The sequence below is a fragment of the Aethalodelphis obliquidens genome, unplaced genomic scaffold (genome assembly GCF_003676395.1).
Source record: "Aethalodelphis obliquidens isolate GAN/ISIS:26980383/991018 unplaced genomic scaffold, ASM367639v1 scaffold59, whole genome shotgun sequence".
Classification (NCBI taxonomy): Eukaryota; Metazoa; Chordata; class Mammalia; order Artiodactyla; family Delphinidae; genus Aethalodelphis; species Aethalodelphis obliquidens.
In genome coordinates this window covers 10,951,887-10,968,820 of record NW_020838003.1, presented here as the reverse complement: position 1 = coordinate 10,968,820, position 16,934 = coordinate 10,951,887, and the positions used below count along the sequence as shown (strand labels likewise).

At 38.2% G+C, this 16,934-nt stretch overlaps 1 protein-coding gene across 3 annotated transcripts in view; it reads right to left on the bottom strand.

Annotated features, from left to right (window-relative positions):
- Positions 1–1,452: 1,452 nt before the first annotated feature.
- Positions 1,453–16,934, bottom strand: part of GPAT3 (glycerol-3-phosphate acyltransferase 3) — a 57,657-nt gene continuing 42,175 nt past the window's right edge. For all 3 annotated transcript variants that reach the window (XM_027087587.1, XM_027087584.1, XM_027087585.1), the window contains exons 7-13: positions 14,328–14,421; positions 9,826–9,941; positions 8,923–8,978; positions 8,291–8,376; positions 7,301–7,429; positions 6,721–6,800; positions 1,453–2,701 (exon numbers count right to left, since the gene is read on the bottom strand). In XM_027087587.1, coding sequence (XP_026943388.1) covers positions 2,590–2,701; positions 6,721–6,800; positions 7,301–7,429; positions 8,291–8,376; positions 8,923–8,978; positions 9,826–9,941; positions 14,328–14,421 — 673 coding nt within the window. In that variant the 3' untranslated portion in view covers positions 1,453–2,589. The remainder of the gene's footprint in view (positions 2,702–6,720; positions 6,801–7,300; positions 7,430–8,290; positions 8,377–8,922; positions 8,979–9,825; positions 9,942–14,327; positions 14,422–16,934) is intronic.

Below are 16,934 nucleotides of genomic sequence, written 5' to 3'. Positions count from 1 at the left end.
CTGGTCAAGAGGCAGCCCTCATGACCACAGTAACTTTTCTGTAGTCACGAGAAACCAATAGCCCTTATCATATATTTGCAGGTATCAACAGAACAACCCAAACGCAGCATGTGCACCGAGGGGATAATGGCAAATCACTAAGACAAAGTTGAGTTGGCCTTGGAAAGTCTGCTTATACAAGAAAACTTTCCTTGCCACTGTTCTTTGTCCCAGGCTGTGATCTGGGACTATTCCCCCTACGCTCTGAGTGTATTTGCTGATTCAGACATGGCTGCTCTTCCAGTCCCGGAATATGCCAGGACATTTCAGAAACCCTTGGCATTCCTGAAACTCAATGTCTATAAATGTCACCAAGACAAAGGGTAGGACTAAAAAAAGGTAACCTCAAGGCTCAGTGAATGAATCTGTACAAGGGTTAGATGAAAGTTCTTACCTAATGGGATTTTTCTACTAAATCCTGCCTACCCTTGATATCCCAATACAGTTACAGAAGACTCAGGAATACACACAATATTTCGGGCACAATATTTCTAAAGTGGGTATAAAATAATATTAGGGAAGGCAAGTCCAAAGAAGGAGTATAAACTAAATCTGAGCAGTATTTGCTTTCTAAAAACATGTTTTCAGTAACACCGTAATTCCTAAAACAACCTGAAAACTAGTTGTGTAACTCAAAGACCTACAAGAAGGTTCTGATTAAAATAGCATTAGATTTTCTAGTGAATACATGACAGCATTATTACTTTCACAGTGCCCTTGGAAAGATACATATTATCAGTGTCCAAACAAAACAGCTGTTAGTTGTTCTATCAGCTTTTCTGAGAACTGACCCAATTAATAAAATGGATTTATTAATTCAAGCTATATTGAATATGAAAAGGAAAACGGAAAAGGAAATCTTCTGAGAAAAAACAAATAAGACAAAGAGTCACCCCAACATACATATTTGGATTTGCTGATTTTCGGTCAAGTTCACCCTCAGGAGAGTTTTTGTTTGTTTTGGGTGGGGGCAAAGGTTAAAGCAAGAACAAAGGGAAAAGATGGGAGGAAGTGAGAAAAGAAGGGTAGCTGACCAAGATGGTCAACTGTTCCACAAATCTTCCCTTGGGATCAAACTCCTATAGCTTGATAAGAAGAATACTCACTGATAGCATTGGGGCAGGCCTACCTAGAGTCAGTTAAGAGAGAGTTGCCTGAGTTCACCTGCAAAAGAATGGAATCCAAGGGTCAGAGTCCAGACAACTAGGCTAATTAAAAAAAAAAGAAAAAACACACCAAAACCAGCGGTTCATGTTTCTCATTTCCCAGATGTTCCAGCCCCAGAAAATCTAACTCTGTCATTGAAATGAAAAACAACAAACAATCCTTGTTTGTAATGGAAAAGAATTTAACTTACTCAAAATCAGAAGAGGGTAAGAGGGTAGAGGTGCAGGGAAAATAATGCAACAGACATTTAGAAATATAGAGTTTATTTATATTCACCGTAAGACAGTGTCACATTTTGTACATGGCTACCAGAAGAGGAATAACACTCTGATTGCACTAGATTGCTATCAATATTGCTTATTCTGCGGAGTCGGGAAACATGTATTTTCTCCTTTAAAAAACTTAAGGCTCAGTTTCCAAAAGGTAATTTTACCACTTATTTTCCTGTTTAAGGAACTGGGAAAGTTCTGAAATAAAGGACAAAGGGGTGGAGGAGGAAGGACAGTGCCACACACTTCACTCACTCCTACCCCCGCTGAAGACACTCAGTGTGATCTGTGGTTTTGTCAAAGGCTCCTCCTATCTGAAATGTGTTTAGTTACAAGATCAAACAAATCAGTAGATGGGAGAGGCCTTAGGTATATACCTTTAGTAAACAAACGGGAAAACTAAAAACTTTATCACTAGTTGCTGGCTAACGTATGTTTATTTGCAAGTTGCCTGCGGATAAGTGTGCACACATAGTCATGCGGACTCACTTTCCTTTGGTAAAGCTCACCAAACAGGATGTCTCTTCGAACACGCTAGTAAAAAATATTTAATTTCCTTTCAACTTTCAGATCAAGTGGCCACAAAGCTGTCCTTTCTCCTAAATACTGTCTTCCATTTTTCTTTTCAACCTTGTAGTAGAACAAAACCATGATAGTAACTCAAACTCGTGTGTAATCCCTGTTTCAGTGATTAAAGAGAGTGGGAGGAAAGAGCGTGAGAAAGCTAATCGTGAACAAAGTTTGGGGTATTTTCTTGAGAATTACCATATCAATGAGTTCTAAACACAACGAGTTCCCAAAGTGTTTTAGAAGCACATTTTCCTGTACAAATATTTCATTCAATCTACAATGACATAATCATTTTACAAAAGAGAATCTGTTCAAACTCAGTAAACTACCTTACAGTTCATGAGGCCAATGCTATAACAACAACAAAAGCCAAAAGGGCACCGTGGGTTCTGCCTCTGGCATCAAGAGGTAGAGACAATCACTGGGTAGAAAAGATTAACAATAAAAACAAAAACGGTAAAACAAAACAACACGCCCTCCCCCCAAAAAAATACTCCACCACATTCCATTTCTAAGGACTAGTTCTGGAAAGCCTGGGTGGCATTCAGTCTAATTCTGAGTTGAGAGATCCATTGCCCACAATCATCTTGCTGTAGTTCTTCTGCTGCTCTTCCTTAAAGGTGTCCTTCACCTTGGCTCTCTTCAGTCCTCCATCCCTGAGAACAGAAAGACAAATAAATAAAAGATACTCCCAGCAGCGATTTAAAAGTGTTACCTATTAATACACGCTGCACGGTGCCATGACATTTAGCAGCTGGTCAGAGATTAGGCAAAAAAACACTGGATTTGGAAGCAGAAGGAACCAGATTTCAATCTCTGCTCTGCCACTCAATCAGACTTGTGTTACTTTAAGGCAGGAACAATCTCTCTGATGTTTGATTAACATAAAACAATCTCTCTGCTCAGTTTCTTTTTATAAGTTAGGGCTGCTATATTCAATATTTGGATACTGTATTAAAACTAGGATTGTTTACCTATCTTTTTCCCCAAGGAAAGTAAAGTACTAGGTATTTTTAATCTAAATCGACCTATATCTTACTAGAAAGCCATATGGAAAATTTTAAATAAACACACAAGAAATGGCGAGGATACTGAGTATGTGTGGGTAAATTCCTTAAAGAGAAATGGGTTCATCATTATTCAAATCTAATCCTATGTCTAACAAATCATGTTTTGATTCAAACCACTATATTTCAAGTACTATAATCTTCCATATTCCAAAACAGACTCAAAATAAAACAAGCAACAAAAACATAAACTGCATTCAACCAATAATAGTGCCTATGTAAGCAGCATTCCTTAATTCAGAGCCTGTGAATCTTTGAACTCTCTCCAGGGTGGAGAAAACAGACCTGCCTGGGTTATAAGTATTCTGTGCGCACTTCCTTCTTTAGACAACACAAATAAACAACAAGCTGGAAGAGCTGGAAGGGGACTGGACGGTCAGGGCCACTCTCTCTCTCCTAATCTCATGTTTTAGATTTTAACTCCTAGGAGAGCATGGACCAAGAACTTGCTTACTTTATACTCTGCCTGTTTAATTTTAACCCAGCTAAGCATGAATGTTTACCAAGTGCTCTCTAATGATGATGAATGGATCATAGGTTAGCCAGTGAACTCAATGCCATGAAGACAGTGACCTACAAACAGATGGCCGCCTGAGACAACTGCCATGTCCTGGCCTCTAAAGTCAAAACTAAGACACGGCCCACCAGGAGGTCCTCAACTTAAAAATAGACTTCGGTCCACAAATCTTCCAGGGGGTCAGTTGTAGGAACTTTCCATGAAATAAGGTTATAAGTTGTCGTTAGGTCTCCAGAATTGTCCACAAGAGCCTCTTTTATCCACATGAGCTGCCTCTAACTATTCAGAGCATCTTTGTGAATTCTGAATAGTAAGAACTAGGGAAGGGAGGGAGAGACAGAAGAAAGGCCATTCCTCCTTTCCTGAGGTCCAGGCCAAAGCAGATAAAAATTCACAGTCAGCAACATTTGTCCTTGAGCATCCTGACATTATTTTTACACAATTCTCCCTCCCAAGCACTCCAGTAAACCTCACGCTGCTCTGAGCACCCCAGCTGTGACTTGCCACCCCCAGAGACTTTAAAGTTTTACCTAATTCCCCTTTGCAATGACAGCAGATCTTAGCTCTTAAGGAGGGCAGTAGCCATATATAAAAGCCACTTTAAGATGACACAATTAAATTCTCATTTAATCTAGGGGGAAAAAAAATCTAGACATGTTAATTCATATCCAAATGACAAACACATCTGGAAAGGCAGTGAGCCTATTTTCTTTTTAAAGAAGAGGCCAGGTAATTAAAAGTAACTTTTTATTATTAAACTGCAGATGGCCTGATAAAAGGAAATTTTAAAACTCTGAGGATCATTTGTGCCATTTCGTTCAAGCCAATCTGACTGGGAGTCTGTCCTGGAGCTAACTCCCTTAGGTTATTTTTGTTTCTCGAAAGGGTTTCTTCCTTTCCTTGGTATCTGAGACTATAGATCCAAAGCTCTAAGCTTTTCATAATGGCTTCAGGGCAGGAGCGGGGCTGGGATGTCAGGTAAGAGGAAGGGGGATAAAGAGTAGAGAACAATGAACAAGGAAGAGGAAGCCCATTACACATATGAACATGGGTGGGTCACTAGGACATCTGTAAACTAGGACATTGGTAAGCCTGTCATTTCATGATGGTAGGATGTCTGCAATTTAGTTTCACATATTCCAGTTTAGAGAGTGTAATACAAATATTAGTCTTAACCTGTCTTAACCCTAGTCTTGACTTTAGGGCCCTAAAGTGAGTTGCCCTAAATCAAGAACTCATACTCCCAGAGTGGTCAACTAGGCATTTAATCAGAAGGCCACCCTCCAGAGGTGCCACTATAAGGTTTCAGCTATCTTGATCTCCCATCAACCTCCCAAGCTTTGTTAATTAGCATAATGAATTTTAGAAATGGGTTTTCACTGTAGAAATTAGGAGTTTGTTCATTAGCATGACAGATGCCAGAGACAGGCTCTCCTAGGTGAAATTAGTTGTATTCAAGGTATGTGAATGGATAAAATATTTTACAGACATTCCCCACCCTTGCATTAAAGCGTATATAAGAATCTAGCCAGCCCTTCTTCAGGAGGCTTAATCCCTAAATAGTCCTACGTTCCTCTGTGGGTTCAGAAGGCTTTGGTTGCCTGGCTGACAGCCTGACTTGGTGAGCCACATCCTGCTCCTACAACATTGCCAAAATTGCCTCCGATGAACTTTTCAAACACCAAAAAGACAGCAGGACTTTATTACACTTACAGGACTTGAAGTATGGACTATTTTGTGCCAGTTTGCAAATCCTATGTCTGTGTGTGTGTAAGAATCAATCTCCTATTATAACCCTCACTGATACAGACTAAATGTTTGTGTGTCCCCCAATATTCATGTACTGAAGCCCTAACTCCCAATAATATGGCATTTGGAGATGGAGCTTTTGGGAGCTAATTAGGTTTCAATGAGGTCATCAGGGTTGGGCCCTCAAGATGGGAATAGTACCCTTATAAGAAGACACACCAGGGCTTCCCTGGTGGCACAGTGGTTAAGAATCTGCCTGCCAATGCAGGGGACAAGGGTTCGAGCCCTGGTCCGGGAGGATCCCACATTCCGCGGAGCAAGTAAGCCCGCATGCCACAACTACTTAGCCTGCACTCTAGAGCCCGTGAGCCAAAACTACTGAGCCCATGTGCCACAACTACTGAAGCCTGCACGCCTAGAGCCCGTGCTCCGCAACAAGAGAAGCCACCGCAACGAAGAGCAGCCCCCGCTCACTGCAACTAAAGAGAAAAGCCCGTGTGCAGCAACGAAGACCCAACGCAGCCAAAAATAAATAAATTAACTAATTAATTTTTTTAAAAAGACACAACAGAGAACTTCCAGCCTTCAGAACTGTGACAAAATAAATTTCTGTTGTTTAAGTCACCCAGTCTATAGTAGCTTGTTATGGCAGCCTGAGCAGACTAATACTCCCACCTACATTCAATCTTGCTCAAAGAAACAAAAAACTGAAGTCATAGATATCCATACCTAAAATATTTTGCTTATTTCCTGTCAAGTTTTTAAGTTTTCTTTAATATAGTTATAGCTGGAGTTAAATATGAACAAGTCTGTAAGTTGCCCCTTGCCTCCCAGGGCCCATTCCTCCAAATCCATTCTCACTTTCTTCTTCAGTGAAAGAACCCTAAATTTTAGCTTGACACGTGGCCATGCAGAACAAAGACTACATTTCCCAGATTCCTTTGCAGCAAGGTGTCAGTTCAAACAGATACAAGTGGAAGTGGCTTGTCCAATTTCCAGCCTGTACTCTTAAAGACATGAATGTGTCCTTCTTGTTTTAGTTCTTCCCTGCTAGCCATTTTGCTGTACTCACTGGGTAGAGGTGGAGCAGCCATCTTGGACCATAAAGTAGAAGCACACCAAGGATGGTAGACCAATACAGAATGAGCTGTTATAGCAGTCTAGACTGCCTATGTTTATGTATGGGAGATGAAATTCTCTCTTAGTTAAGCCATCGTTATGCTGTATGAGCCACTGTCAGTGTCAGCTAAATCTCCAGCTAACAAGCATAATAAATGACATTATTAAAATTGAGTTTTTTTAATTTAAAAAAAAGTGATAGTACTTCTGAAAAATTTCTTACCAGGGAAGCTCAGTCAACCCTCCTTGTATGGCAATAGCAGACTTAACCCGGTTAGCAAACTGGACTGCATCTTCTCCTTCCTGGAAAAAAACAATCACAAGTACTTTCTTAAGACAGAGTTTTCAAATAATGCTTTCAAATGTCTCACAATCATTTAGATTTGTTTTAAAGTATAAGATTCATATTTTAGCTCAAATATGCTCTATTCTGAATCATAGCAAGTATCATTTGTTCTATTAAGAAAATGCAGTGCTGTACTGTTTAATATTTTTATCACGTGTATATATGTTTATTATGCTCTATATTAGCCTTATTCAAGATACAAAATTCTACAATACCTGCAGGTTCAAGAAACCAATGGCAATTGTAAAAACTATTACGGAAAAGAGTCTCTGAATATAAAACCAGCTTGATTTTGAAGAGAGCTAGGTATATATACTTTTTAATGACTAATGCTGAGAAAGCAGAAAGTCCAACTGTAGCTAATGTGAGGAAGGGAGACACCCAGGTTTTCAGGTAAAGGTTTTCTTGCCTTTATCTGACTAGATAAAGCACCAAAGACCAGCTGTCTATGGCATACCTCTCTGGTCATGGGGGGCATGTACCACACATCACAGACAATTGCCCAGCTGGTCATCATTCGAAGCAGGTAGCTCACCATGTTGTATTTACTACTGTTCCAAAATGCATCACCAAACTGAGGATTATACTGAGAAAAGAGAAAAGAAAATGCATTCCAGTTAGGAATTAAGTGGCAGTTTCTCTTATCCATGTCAATGGATGATAAGCCAAACATCTCTATCAGACACCCCAAAAAAGAGAAGCTACTTTACTTGACAGAAAGGATCCAAAGAGCAAACTAGATGTAGAAAACAAATTTATGGTTACCAGGGGGTAACAGGGGGAGAAAGAAATTGGAAGATTGGGGTTGACAGATATGCACTACTGTATATAAAAGAGTTAACTAATAAGGACCTACTGTATAGCACTGGGAACTCTACTCAATACTCTGTAATGACCTATATGGGAAAGGAATCTAAAAAAGAGTGGATATGTGTATTTGTGTAACTGATTCACTTTGCTATACACCTGAAACTAACACAACATTGTAAATCAACTATATTCCAATAAAAATTAAAAGAACAATTTAAAAAACTACACTCCATTAAAAATTTAAAAAACAAACAAACAAAAAACCCAAAGAGCAACCCAGGCCATATAACTCACCTGACTAGAGCCAGAGAGCACTGATACAGGAGGGTTATTGACATGACTCTTAAATATCTGTCTTCCCACTTAACTAGAAGGTGGGTGAAAGAAGGAACAGTATCTGTTTTGCTTATCATGGCGTCCTCAGTACTCAGACACTGGCCTGGCACACAGTACCACCCCACATATCTATATACATAACTCAGTAGAGAGAAAAAGTGATCAAGCAAATGGGGCAATTGGTCAATCTGAGTAAAGAGTCCACAAGTATTCCTTATTCTTGCAAATTTTAAGTTTGAAATTATATCAAAATGACATTACCAAGTCACTGCCCTCTTTTGGGGGGGTGAGGGCATTTTACCTTAATGGCAACTGGATATATGGTTCCTCCAATTTCAAAGCTTCCCTTTTTAAACATCATGACTGAAGTATTATTGATGCAAGTTCCTATAAGGAAATGGGAGAAGAGGGTGAATATTTTTTAAAGCAGCCATTTTTAAAATGAATCATTTTGATATAAAATAAGTTAAAATATTCAAGTCATATCAAATTACAGATTTTTTTAAAAAGAAAAAAAATTACAGATATTTTATTATCATTTTACAAATCAATTCCCGCTTAAGTAGTAGTAATTCGACAGTTCTAAGCAGGTTTAATAACGAACTTTTACTTTATTATTGGTTACTCTAAAGATATAATTTCCTCATGACAGGTGACAATTTCAGCACATCTTAAAATAAGGACTTTAAAAAGTTATGGACAATACCTTTCTAAGTTCATTACCCAGAAACAACTTCTAAGGTCAAAAAGGTACCAGGACTTCCATCAGATCTCAAAAGAAAGCAGGGAATTACTAGCTCAGAGGCCGTCCCATCCCTACAGGACAGCATAGATCTGAACTAAGAATGCCAATTCTAGAACAATCCAATTCCTCATATACTTTCGGTACTTGTTAGCAACTATAGCTTGGTAATAAGCACTGTCCCTTCTTACCTTCAGGAAAGATTAATATGGGTAATTTTTTCTTATCAGCAATGTGTTCTCTTAGTCTGTGAAGAAACAAAAAGGATCAAAATTATACCATAAAAAAGAGAGAGGTGGGAATCCTTTTTGGTATTCTTTACTCTCTACTAACACAGATATACTTGTAAAGCAATAAGGAGGAAAGAAATAAGATACAAGTAAAGAAAATAAACTCAAGTTGGTCCCTTTCTAAAAAATGTGTAAAGGTTGGTAAAGCTGAGATAGAGAGATTACAGCTGCCAGAGTATATACTGCTGCTCAGTAATCTCAAGATGGGGAACAGTTTTCTAACCTTAAAGAGATTTCAACAGGTACTTTCCATTTTACTTTTAAAAGCATGGCCCACCTTCATCTTTACAGCAATGATCAGAGTGCCTTCAGTTAAAGGCCTCAGGTAAAAGCTGTTTCCAAACAAAGGTTTCTGGTAAGCAACTGTACCCCAAGCCCCAGGAGTTCCTTCTCCTGTTCCATAAATAGCATTAGCTCTGTCTGTCTCTACATGGATTTAAGTGATAATGGTCATTCAGCAAACACTTAATCCACCATCTATTTATTCAGCCAATGGTTACCAATTATTACCTTCAAGGTAGTAATTTTCAACTTTAAAAATTCAGTGACTGGACTATATCTAAGTCATGGCAATGTAAATGTATGGGCCTTCTAATCTCATCATGTATCCCACTATGATTACAGAATTCAAAAATTTTTAAATCTAGCTAAGACAGGTGATTCACCAGAAAAGGCCAACCACAAATAGAGCTCCATATGTTTTAGTTTTAACCTTTAGTACTGCTCTGCCTTCTTTGGCAGGAAGACCAAGGCTTGAAAGATTTTATGCTACTCCAATGGATACTGTGTAATGATGCTGCTTACCTCTTAGTAACCAGGTGTCGGTCCTTCATTTCTGAGCGTTCAAACCAGACATGTGGACAAGACTTGACCATAGCTCTCTGAATAATTCCCATCAATCCACCATGAACCTGGCCAACCTAGAAGGACCATGAGAAAAAAATGCAAAGGCATAGCTGTCCAAAGAAAGCCTTTTTTTCTTTTTAGTACCAGTAAGTTCCTATTCCCCACTCAGAGAAAAGATTGGCCTTCTTCTGCTGATTGAAGTTCTTAGTCTGTTCAAAGGACATGACTGGCCAAATATTAGCACAAAGTATTCTTAGTAGCGCCTTTGAATTTTAAGCTATGTTGCTATACTAGCTTTACTCTAGCTTTAAAAAGTAGAGGTCTTTCAACTCAGCCAAGATAAGGGAAATACAAATTAAAACTACAGTGAGGGACTTCCCTGGTGGTGCAGTGGTTAAGACTTCACACTCCCAAGGCAGGGGGCCCAGGTTCGATCCCTGGTCAGGGAACTAGATCCCACATGCATGCCTCAACCAAGAGTTCGCATGCCACAACTAAGGAGCCCAAGTGCTGCAACTAAGGAGCCCACCTGCTGCAACTAAGACCCGGCACTACCAAATAAATAAATAAATATTAAAAAAAAAAACTACACTGAAATATGATTTCTGACCATTCAAATCAACAAAGATTCAAAAGCTTGACAATGCGCTCTGAGCCAAGGCTGTGGGAAACAGGCACTCTCACACATTGCTTGGGATGAGGAGATTATAACACCCATAGCAGGAAATTTGGCAAATTTATCAAAACTACATATACATTTATCCTTCAACTCAATAATTCCAGTTCTAGGAATTTACCCTGAAGATATAGCTCCAACAAAATGGAAATATATATGCACAAAGTTATAACTGCATTATTTGTAATTGCGACATATTGGAAAATACCTAAATGTCCAAACATAAGAACTTAGATGAATAAACCATGGTACATGCACACAATGGAGTACTATACAGCTAGGAAAAGAATAAGGTTGATCTCTATGACTGATAAGGAGTGATTTCTAGGAGATATTGTTAAGTGAAAAAAGCAATTGCAAAAGAGCAAATAAAGTATGCCACTTTTTGTGTTAGATGGAAGGGGAAATATACACATGTATTTGTTTACCTCTACAAAAAGAAAACATATGCAAAACCAATGTAGTTGGAAACCTACAAGGATAGGAGGGAATGGGGTAGAATGGACATGGGTGGAGTGACTTCTATGAGTGTAGTTTTCTGTCTAGTTTTGACATTTCAAAACATATTAATGTCTCACAAATTTAAAAAATAAATCAACAAGGATGCAACTAGCAAAGTGAAAGCAAATTTAAACAAATGAACCCAACTGTATTTCAAATGAATAAAAGAACACTGAAGGAAGGGGGAGGAAAAAAAAAAATCTAAGAAATTTACAAAGATAGTATTTGACCACATCTGCTCCATCTTGGGTGGGGTACCAAGAAAGGCAAAATACCCTGAATTCTTTTTACAACATATTTTTCTTTTTGTAGTAAAACAGGTGAAGCAATTCTGAAGCAATTTTAGATGTATTATAGGATTGAGAAAATGAGTAAACATGTTGATATTGTTGGGAAAAAGTGTATTCACTGTGAAGAAAAGGGAGATACAAATATAGGTTGCAGAAAACTAAGAAAGAACTTGATGAATGAATTGTTACAGACTCAGATTTCTAATATTATATTAGTATTACACATAAATATGACATATAAACATATTAAAAGTAGAAATATTTTACACACATTTTTACATAGAGAGAGAGAAAGCAGCACATGAGGATGTAAATAATAAAGCATGGCACAAAATGTTACCAACAGGTACATGTGGATAAAGGGCATATGGATGTTCCATGCAACATTCTTATTATTACAATTTCTCTCTAAGTTAGAAAATATTTCTAGATTTTAAAAAAAAAGTAGAGAGCTTTGTTTAGGAAGAAAAAAAAATTCTGAAAAGGCACTAAGAAGAGATCTTGATGTATAGTTTATATTTAGCCAAAAGAGGACAAATACAACCTCTGGAGGTTAGCTGTACAGTTCCTCCCACTTCTGCCCTCTCCTGCCTCTGATATAAATCTGGTTGGCTTAGAAAGGATGGAGATGGGGGGAAGGGGTTGTGGGACAAAATAGTTGAAGAGGATTAAGAGGTACAAACTTTCAATTATAAAATAAATAAGGAATGGTATGTAATATACAGCATAGAGAATATAGTCAATAATGTTGCAATAACTTTATATGGTGGCAGATGGTTACTAAACTTATAGTGGTGATTAATTCATAATGTATATGTGTTGAATCACTATGTTGTACGCCTGAAACTAACATGACATTGTACTCAACTACAATTAAAAAATTAAAACTAAAAAAAAATAAATAAATCCAACTGGCTTTTGGTTTCTATCACTCAACCCATCAGAAAGTTCACAGGTTCTATGCTTTTCTAAGCCTTGGCTAATACTGTAACTTATACAATTGTATACTGCACCTGTAATTGCAGTTATATATGATCAAGAAGCATGGAAAATGCTAACAAAATTCTGAGGCCTTCAGTCACAAATGAGTTATACTCAACTCTTTGTTGACCAGGACAGGGAATGAATATTGTATCAGAAACACAAAATCATGATTAGGCAAGTTGGTTAAGACGCTTGAACCTCTGCTTTCTCAACTACAACATCTCAGCCCTAACCCCTTTGGATTACAGGGAAGGTCAAACACAATGGATGTGAATGTGCTTGTCCACATAAATGCAAGGAATTATTATATACACCCAGAAATGGGTGGGGTCTATCCAGGATTGTTAACATGAGGGTTTCTGGACGGACTTTCTGGCGTCTCTGGATGGGCTTTCTGGGATCCATAAACATCTTGAAATTATACACAAAATTTTGTTTGTATGATGCAAATGTATGTTGTTGTTTTTCTAAAAAAAGGATACATAAATATTAACTGATTGCTAACCTAAAAAAGGTTAAGAACTACCAATTCCCATTAAGTCTTTTCAGAGTGGTGGTTAAAGCTTCCTTAAATTCAGAAAGAGCTCCACAACTTAGAGAAATTTAATAACATGTTAAAATGTGTTTGCCCAAGAGTTATATATATGAACTTGTGTCTTAGATTAAATATCTGGCAATGAGCTAGGAGCTTTTACAAAGGTCTTCAAACCCCCCTCAATGACTTGTATAAGCCACAGATTGTCAGCTACCAACACACATGCCAGCACTCCCTACTTGCCTATCGGCAGCAGACCCTTAAATCAACAATGGCTCCCTTCATATGCCTTCCTTTCCAGGAAAGCACACCAGACCATGAGTATCAGTCATAGGAGGAGGGGACTCAGAGGTACAAACTACTATGTAGAAAATAAATAAGCTACAAAGATACGTTGTACAGCACAGGGAATATAGCCAATATTTTATAATAACTATAAATGGAGTATAATGTTTAAAAATTGTGAATCACTATGCTGTACACCCGAAACTTATATAATACTGTACATCAACTATACCTCAAAATAAATAAATAAATTAAATAACGGCTCCCTTCAAATGCCTTCCCAGGAAAGCACACCAGACTATGACTAACAGTCACTAGAGCTGACACATGAAATAAAATCCATCTGTTCTCTCTGAAGCGCAAGCCACCACCATGAGATATGAAAAGAAGATTCCCCAGGATTCCTCTCTCATTATTCTATTCACACATCAGTTTAGGGCATATTTACCACCAGCAGGAAAGAACATCTTTAGTGATCCTCCAAATAAAAGAGAGGAAGAAAATCTTGACAAGTTCTTCAGGGTGACAGAAAACACCCTTTGAACTGAAAACATGCCAGAAATGCCACAAAAAGGTCTTGTGAGGTGTCTGATTTTTACTGTGGACTTTGTGGTTTGTTGATGGGTTTTTTTCCTTTTCTTTTCTTTTGCGGCTGTAGGCAAGAACTGAGAAAGGCAATGTGGTATATATATCTGCCTTCCTTGCTTGACCTTCATTAAAGGGACAGGGTTTTTTTCTTTAATTGCATATGACTCCCTGAAGGGAGACAGAACTAATTGGCTGGTAAGGGATTTGTACAGCTCTAAGGAGGAAGACTTTAACATCTCAAAGTGTCATTAAACATTGCAGGGATTTTTTTTTTTAACTTTTCTTATTGCTTGTTAAACATTGCAGGGATTTTACAAGCAAGATGGTATCAACTTTATAAAGTCCAATCATGCTCAAGTATGTCTACATTTCATTAATTTAATTTCTTACTACCTTAAATATAATGGCTGTTTTCCTTCTTTTTCTTGCACTATATATTCCTCATGTAAATATATTAATATTGATAACTTATATACTTACATAGTATAACACGTCACTTTCTAATATAAAACTAACTTTCTAATTTGTGCCAAAATAAAACAAAAGTTTGAACAATCCACAACACATGCAATTACTTGAAATATCAACGCGTTGTTCTTACCATAGCATAGCACCCATCCGTTGTCAAGATCAAAACATCTATCGGTGAAGTATGGTTGGCAACACAAATGCCTCCCTTCTGGGGTCTGTACTGCCTGCAATTACAAACAACGGTTAATACTAAATCTTGAAAAATGGGCACTATTTTGCAGAACAGCATGTAGAAATTCACGCTATTTTGTTTTTAAAAGTACACTAAAAAAATAAAGTTTCAAAGTATACGGGTTCATCTTAAAAAGGTTGTCTCCAGGCAGTATGATGGGAGGGGGCTAAGAGTATAGGAGGAGGGGCCCATGATTTTCCCTTTACATACATTTATATCACTTTTCTGTAATGATCATATTGTCCTTTTATGATGAAAAAATAATTTTAAAACATTAGACTGAATTACAAAGATTCCATAACTTTAATAAACTTTGTGATATGTAAGTTTTACTTATTTTACCATAAGTATTTTCACATTATTTCAATCTTCATAAGTACCACTTTCAGTGGCTTCAGGATGATCCAGAGTAAATTCACTGTAGTTTCCTCCCTCCTATCCCCCTAAAACAGAGGTTGGCAAACTCTTCTTATCACAGGCCAGAGAGTAAATACTTTAGGCTTTACAAGCCAGCCAATCCCTGTCAAAACTCCTGGACTCTGTGGTTTTGGCACAAAGGCAGTAACAGATAATACCTAAATGAATGAGCATGGATGTGTTCCAATAAAACTTTATTTACAAAAATCAGATGGCAGGCCACATTTTGCCTACAAGCCCATAGTTTAGTGTGCCAACCTCTGTCCTAAAGTTCAAATGGTATTTCACACTAATGAAGCAAAGTGGTTTTCTTTGGACCCATACAGAGAAGAAAGCGAACCAAATGCATAACAATGTTAATATGTTTTCCTTAAAATTAGAAGTAATTCTACAATAAGTTGTGAACTCCTCTCCGTGTAATTAAAGCTCCTTTTCTGTAGAAGATGTTTCCTCTAATCATACTTTTCACAAAACATTTTCTTCTAATCCTCACCCCAAAACTCACAGCCCAATCACAAATCCTGTAATTTTAGAAATTTAAGGGGCCTTTTATGTTGGTAACACATGGTAAAGCCAAATGATGAAATGTTTCCCTTCTAGAAAAAAGACACAAACATCCAGTCACACAGATATAGAGAGCAAACGAGTGGTTAAAAGTGTGTGTTGGGCTTCCCTGGTGGCACAGTGATTGAGGGTCCGCCTGCCGATGCAGGGGACGTGGGTTCGTGCCCCGGTCTGGGAAGATCCCACATGCCGCGGAGCGGCTGGGCCCATGAGTCATGGCCGCTAAGCCTGCGCGTCCGGAGCCTGTGCTCCACAACGGGAGAGGCCACAACAGTGAGAGGCGCGCGTACCGCAAAAAAAAAAAAAAAAAAAAAAAAGTGTGTGTGGCAGGGGCATCACAGGGGTGGAGAGTGGGAGGTGCAAACTACTGGGCGAAAGACAGGCTCAAGGATGTGCTGTACAACACGGGGAATATGGCCCATATTTTATAATGACTGTAAGTGGCAAGTAATCTTTAAAAGTTGTATAAAAATTTTTAAATTTTTTTTAAAAGATCCAGTCAGTAAAAAAAGAGACGCTTGTCCTAGAACTTTTTAAATAATGATATTAAATATAAAAAAATAAAATTTAGTTTCCAGAAATGTAATTCAAAAACAATCAAAATGACCTCCATGTAGTTAATAACTTCACTTACTACCTTTCTCCTCTCTGATGAGGGGTGAGGTAAGCAGAATGCTGGGTTCTGTTTTAAGGCTCAGTTGTGGGATTTTAGAAGTGGCAGAGCTGAGACTAGAAACCAGACTCAGGATTCCCAAGTCTAGTCCTCTTTCCACCATTCTGCAGGCCTGTCACCTTCACCATTTAAAAATTTTTACATGGATCCAGTTTAAAACCTGACTCTCCCATTTACTAGCCACGTGAACCTAGACAAGCAAACCCAGAGCTTCCATTTCTTCACCCCGTAAAACAGGATAACACAGCGCCTTCTCAAAGGGATGACCTATGAGAAGTACGGGCCTGGCCTGCACACCATAAATGCCTATTTATTAAGGTCATTATATGTTTATTATTATGTTCCCTCTGCAAATGGATTGCTTTTGAAAAGTAGGGGTTTTTTTGGTTTGTTTTTTAAACATCTTTATTGGAGTAAATTGCTTTACAATGGTGTGTTAGTTTCTGCTGTAAAACAAAGCGAATCAGCTATACGTATACATATATCCCCATATCCCCTCCCTCTTGCGTCTCCCTCCCACACTCCCTATCCCACCCCTCTAGGTGGTCACAAAGCACCGAGCTGATCTCCCTGTGCGATGCAACTGCTTCCCACTAGCTATCTATTTTACATTTGGTAGTGTATATATGTCCATGCCACTCTCTCACTTCGTCCCAGAATGTCCTCAAGTCCATTCTCTACGTCTGCATCTTTATTCCTGTCCTGGCCCTAGGTTCTTCACAACCTTGAAAAGTGTTTTTGTGCACTGTTATGTCTGTGACGCTCTAAGCAGTAGGGATGAACACGCTGAAAATACTCTTATTTCACCTGCTTCCTCCCACCCACTACTGTCAATCACATGCTGATTTACC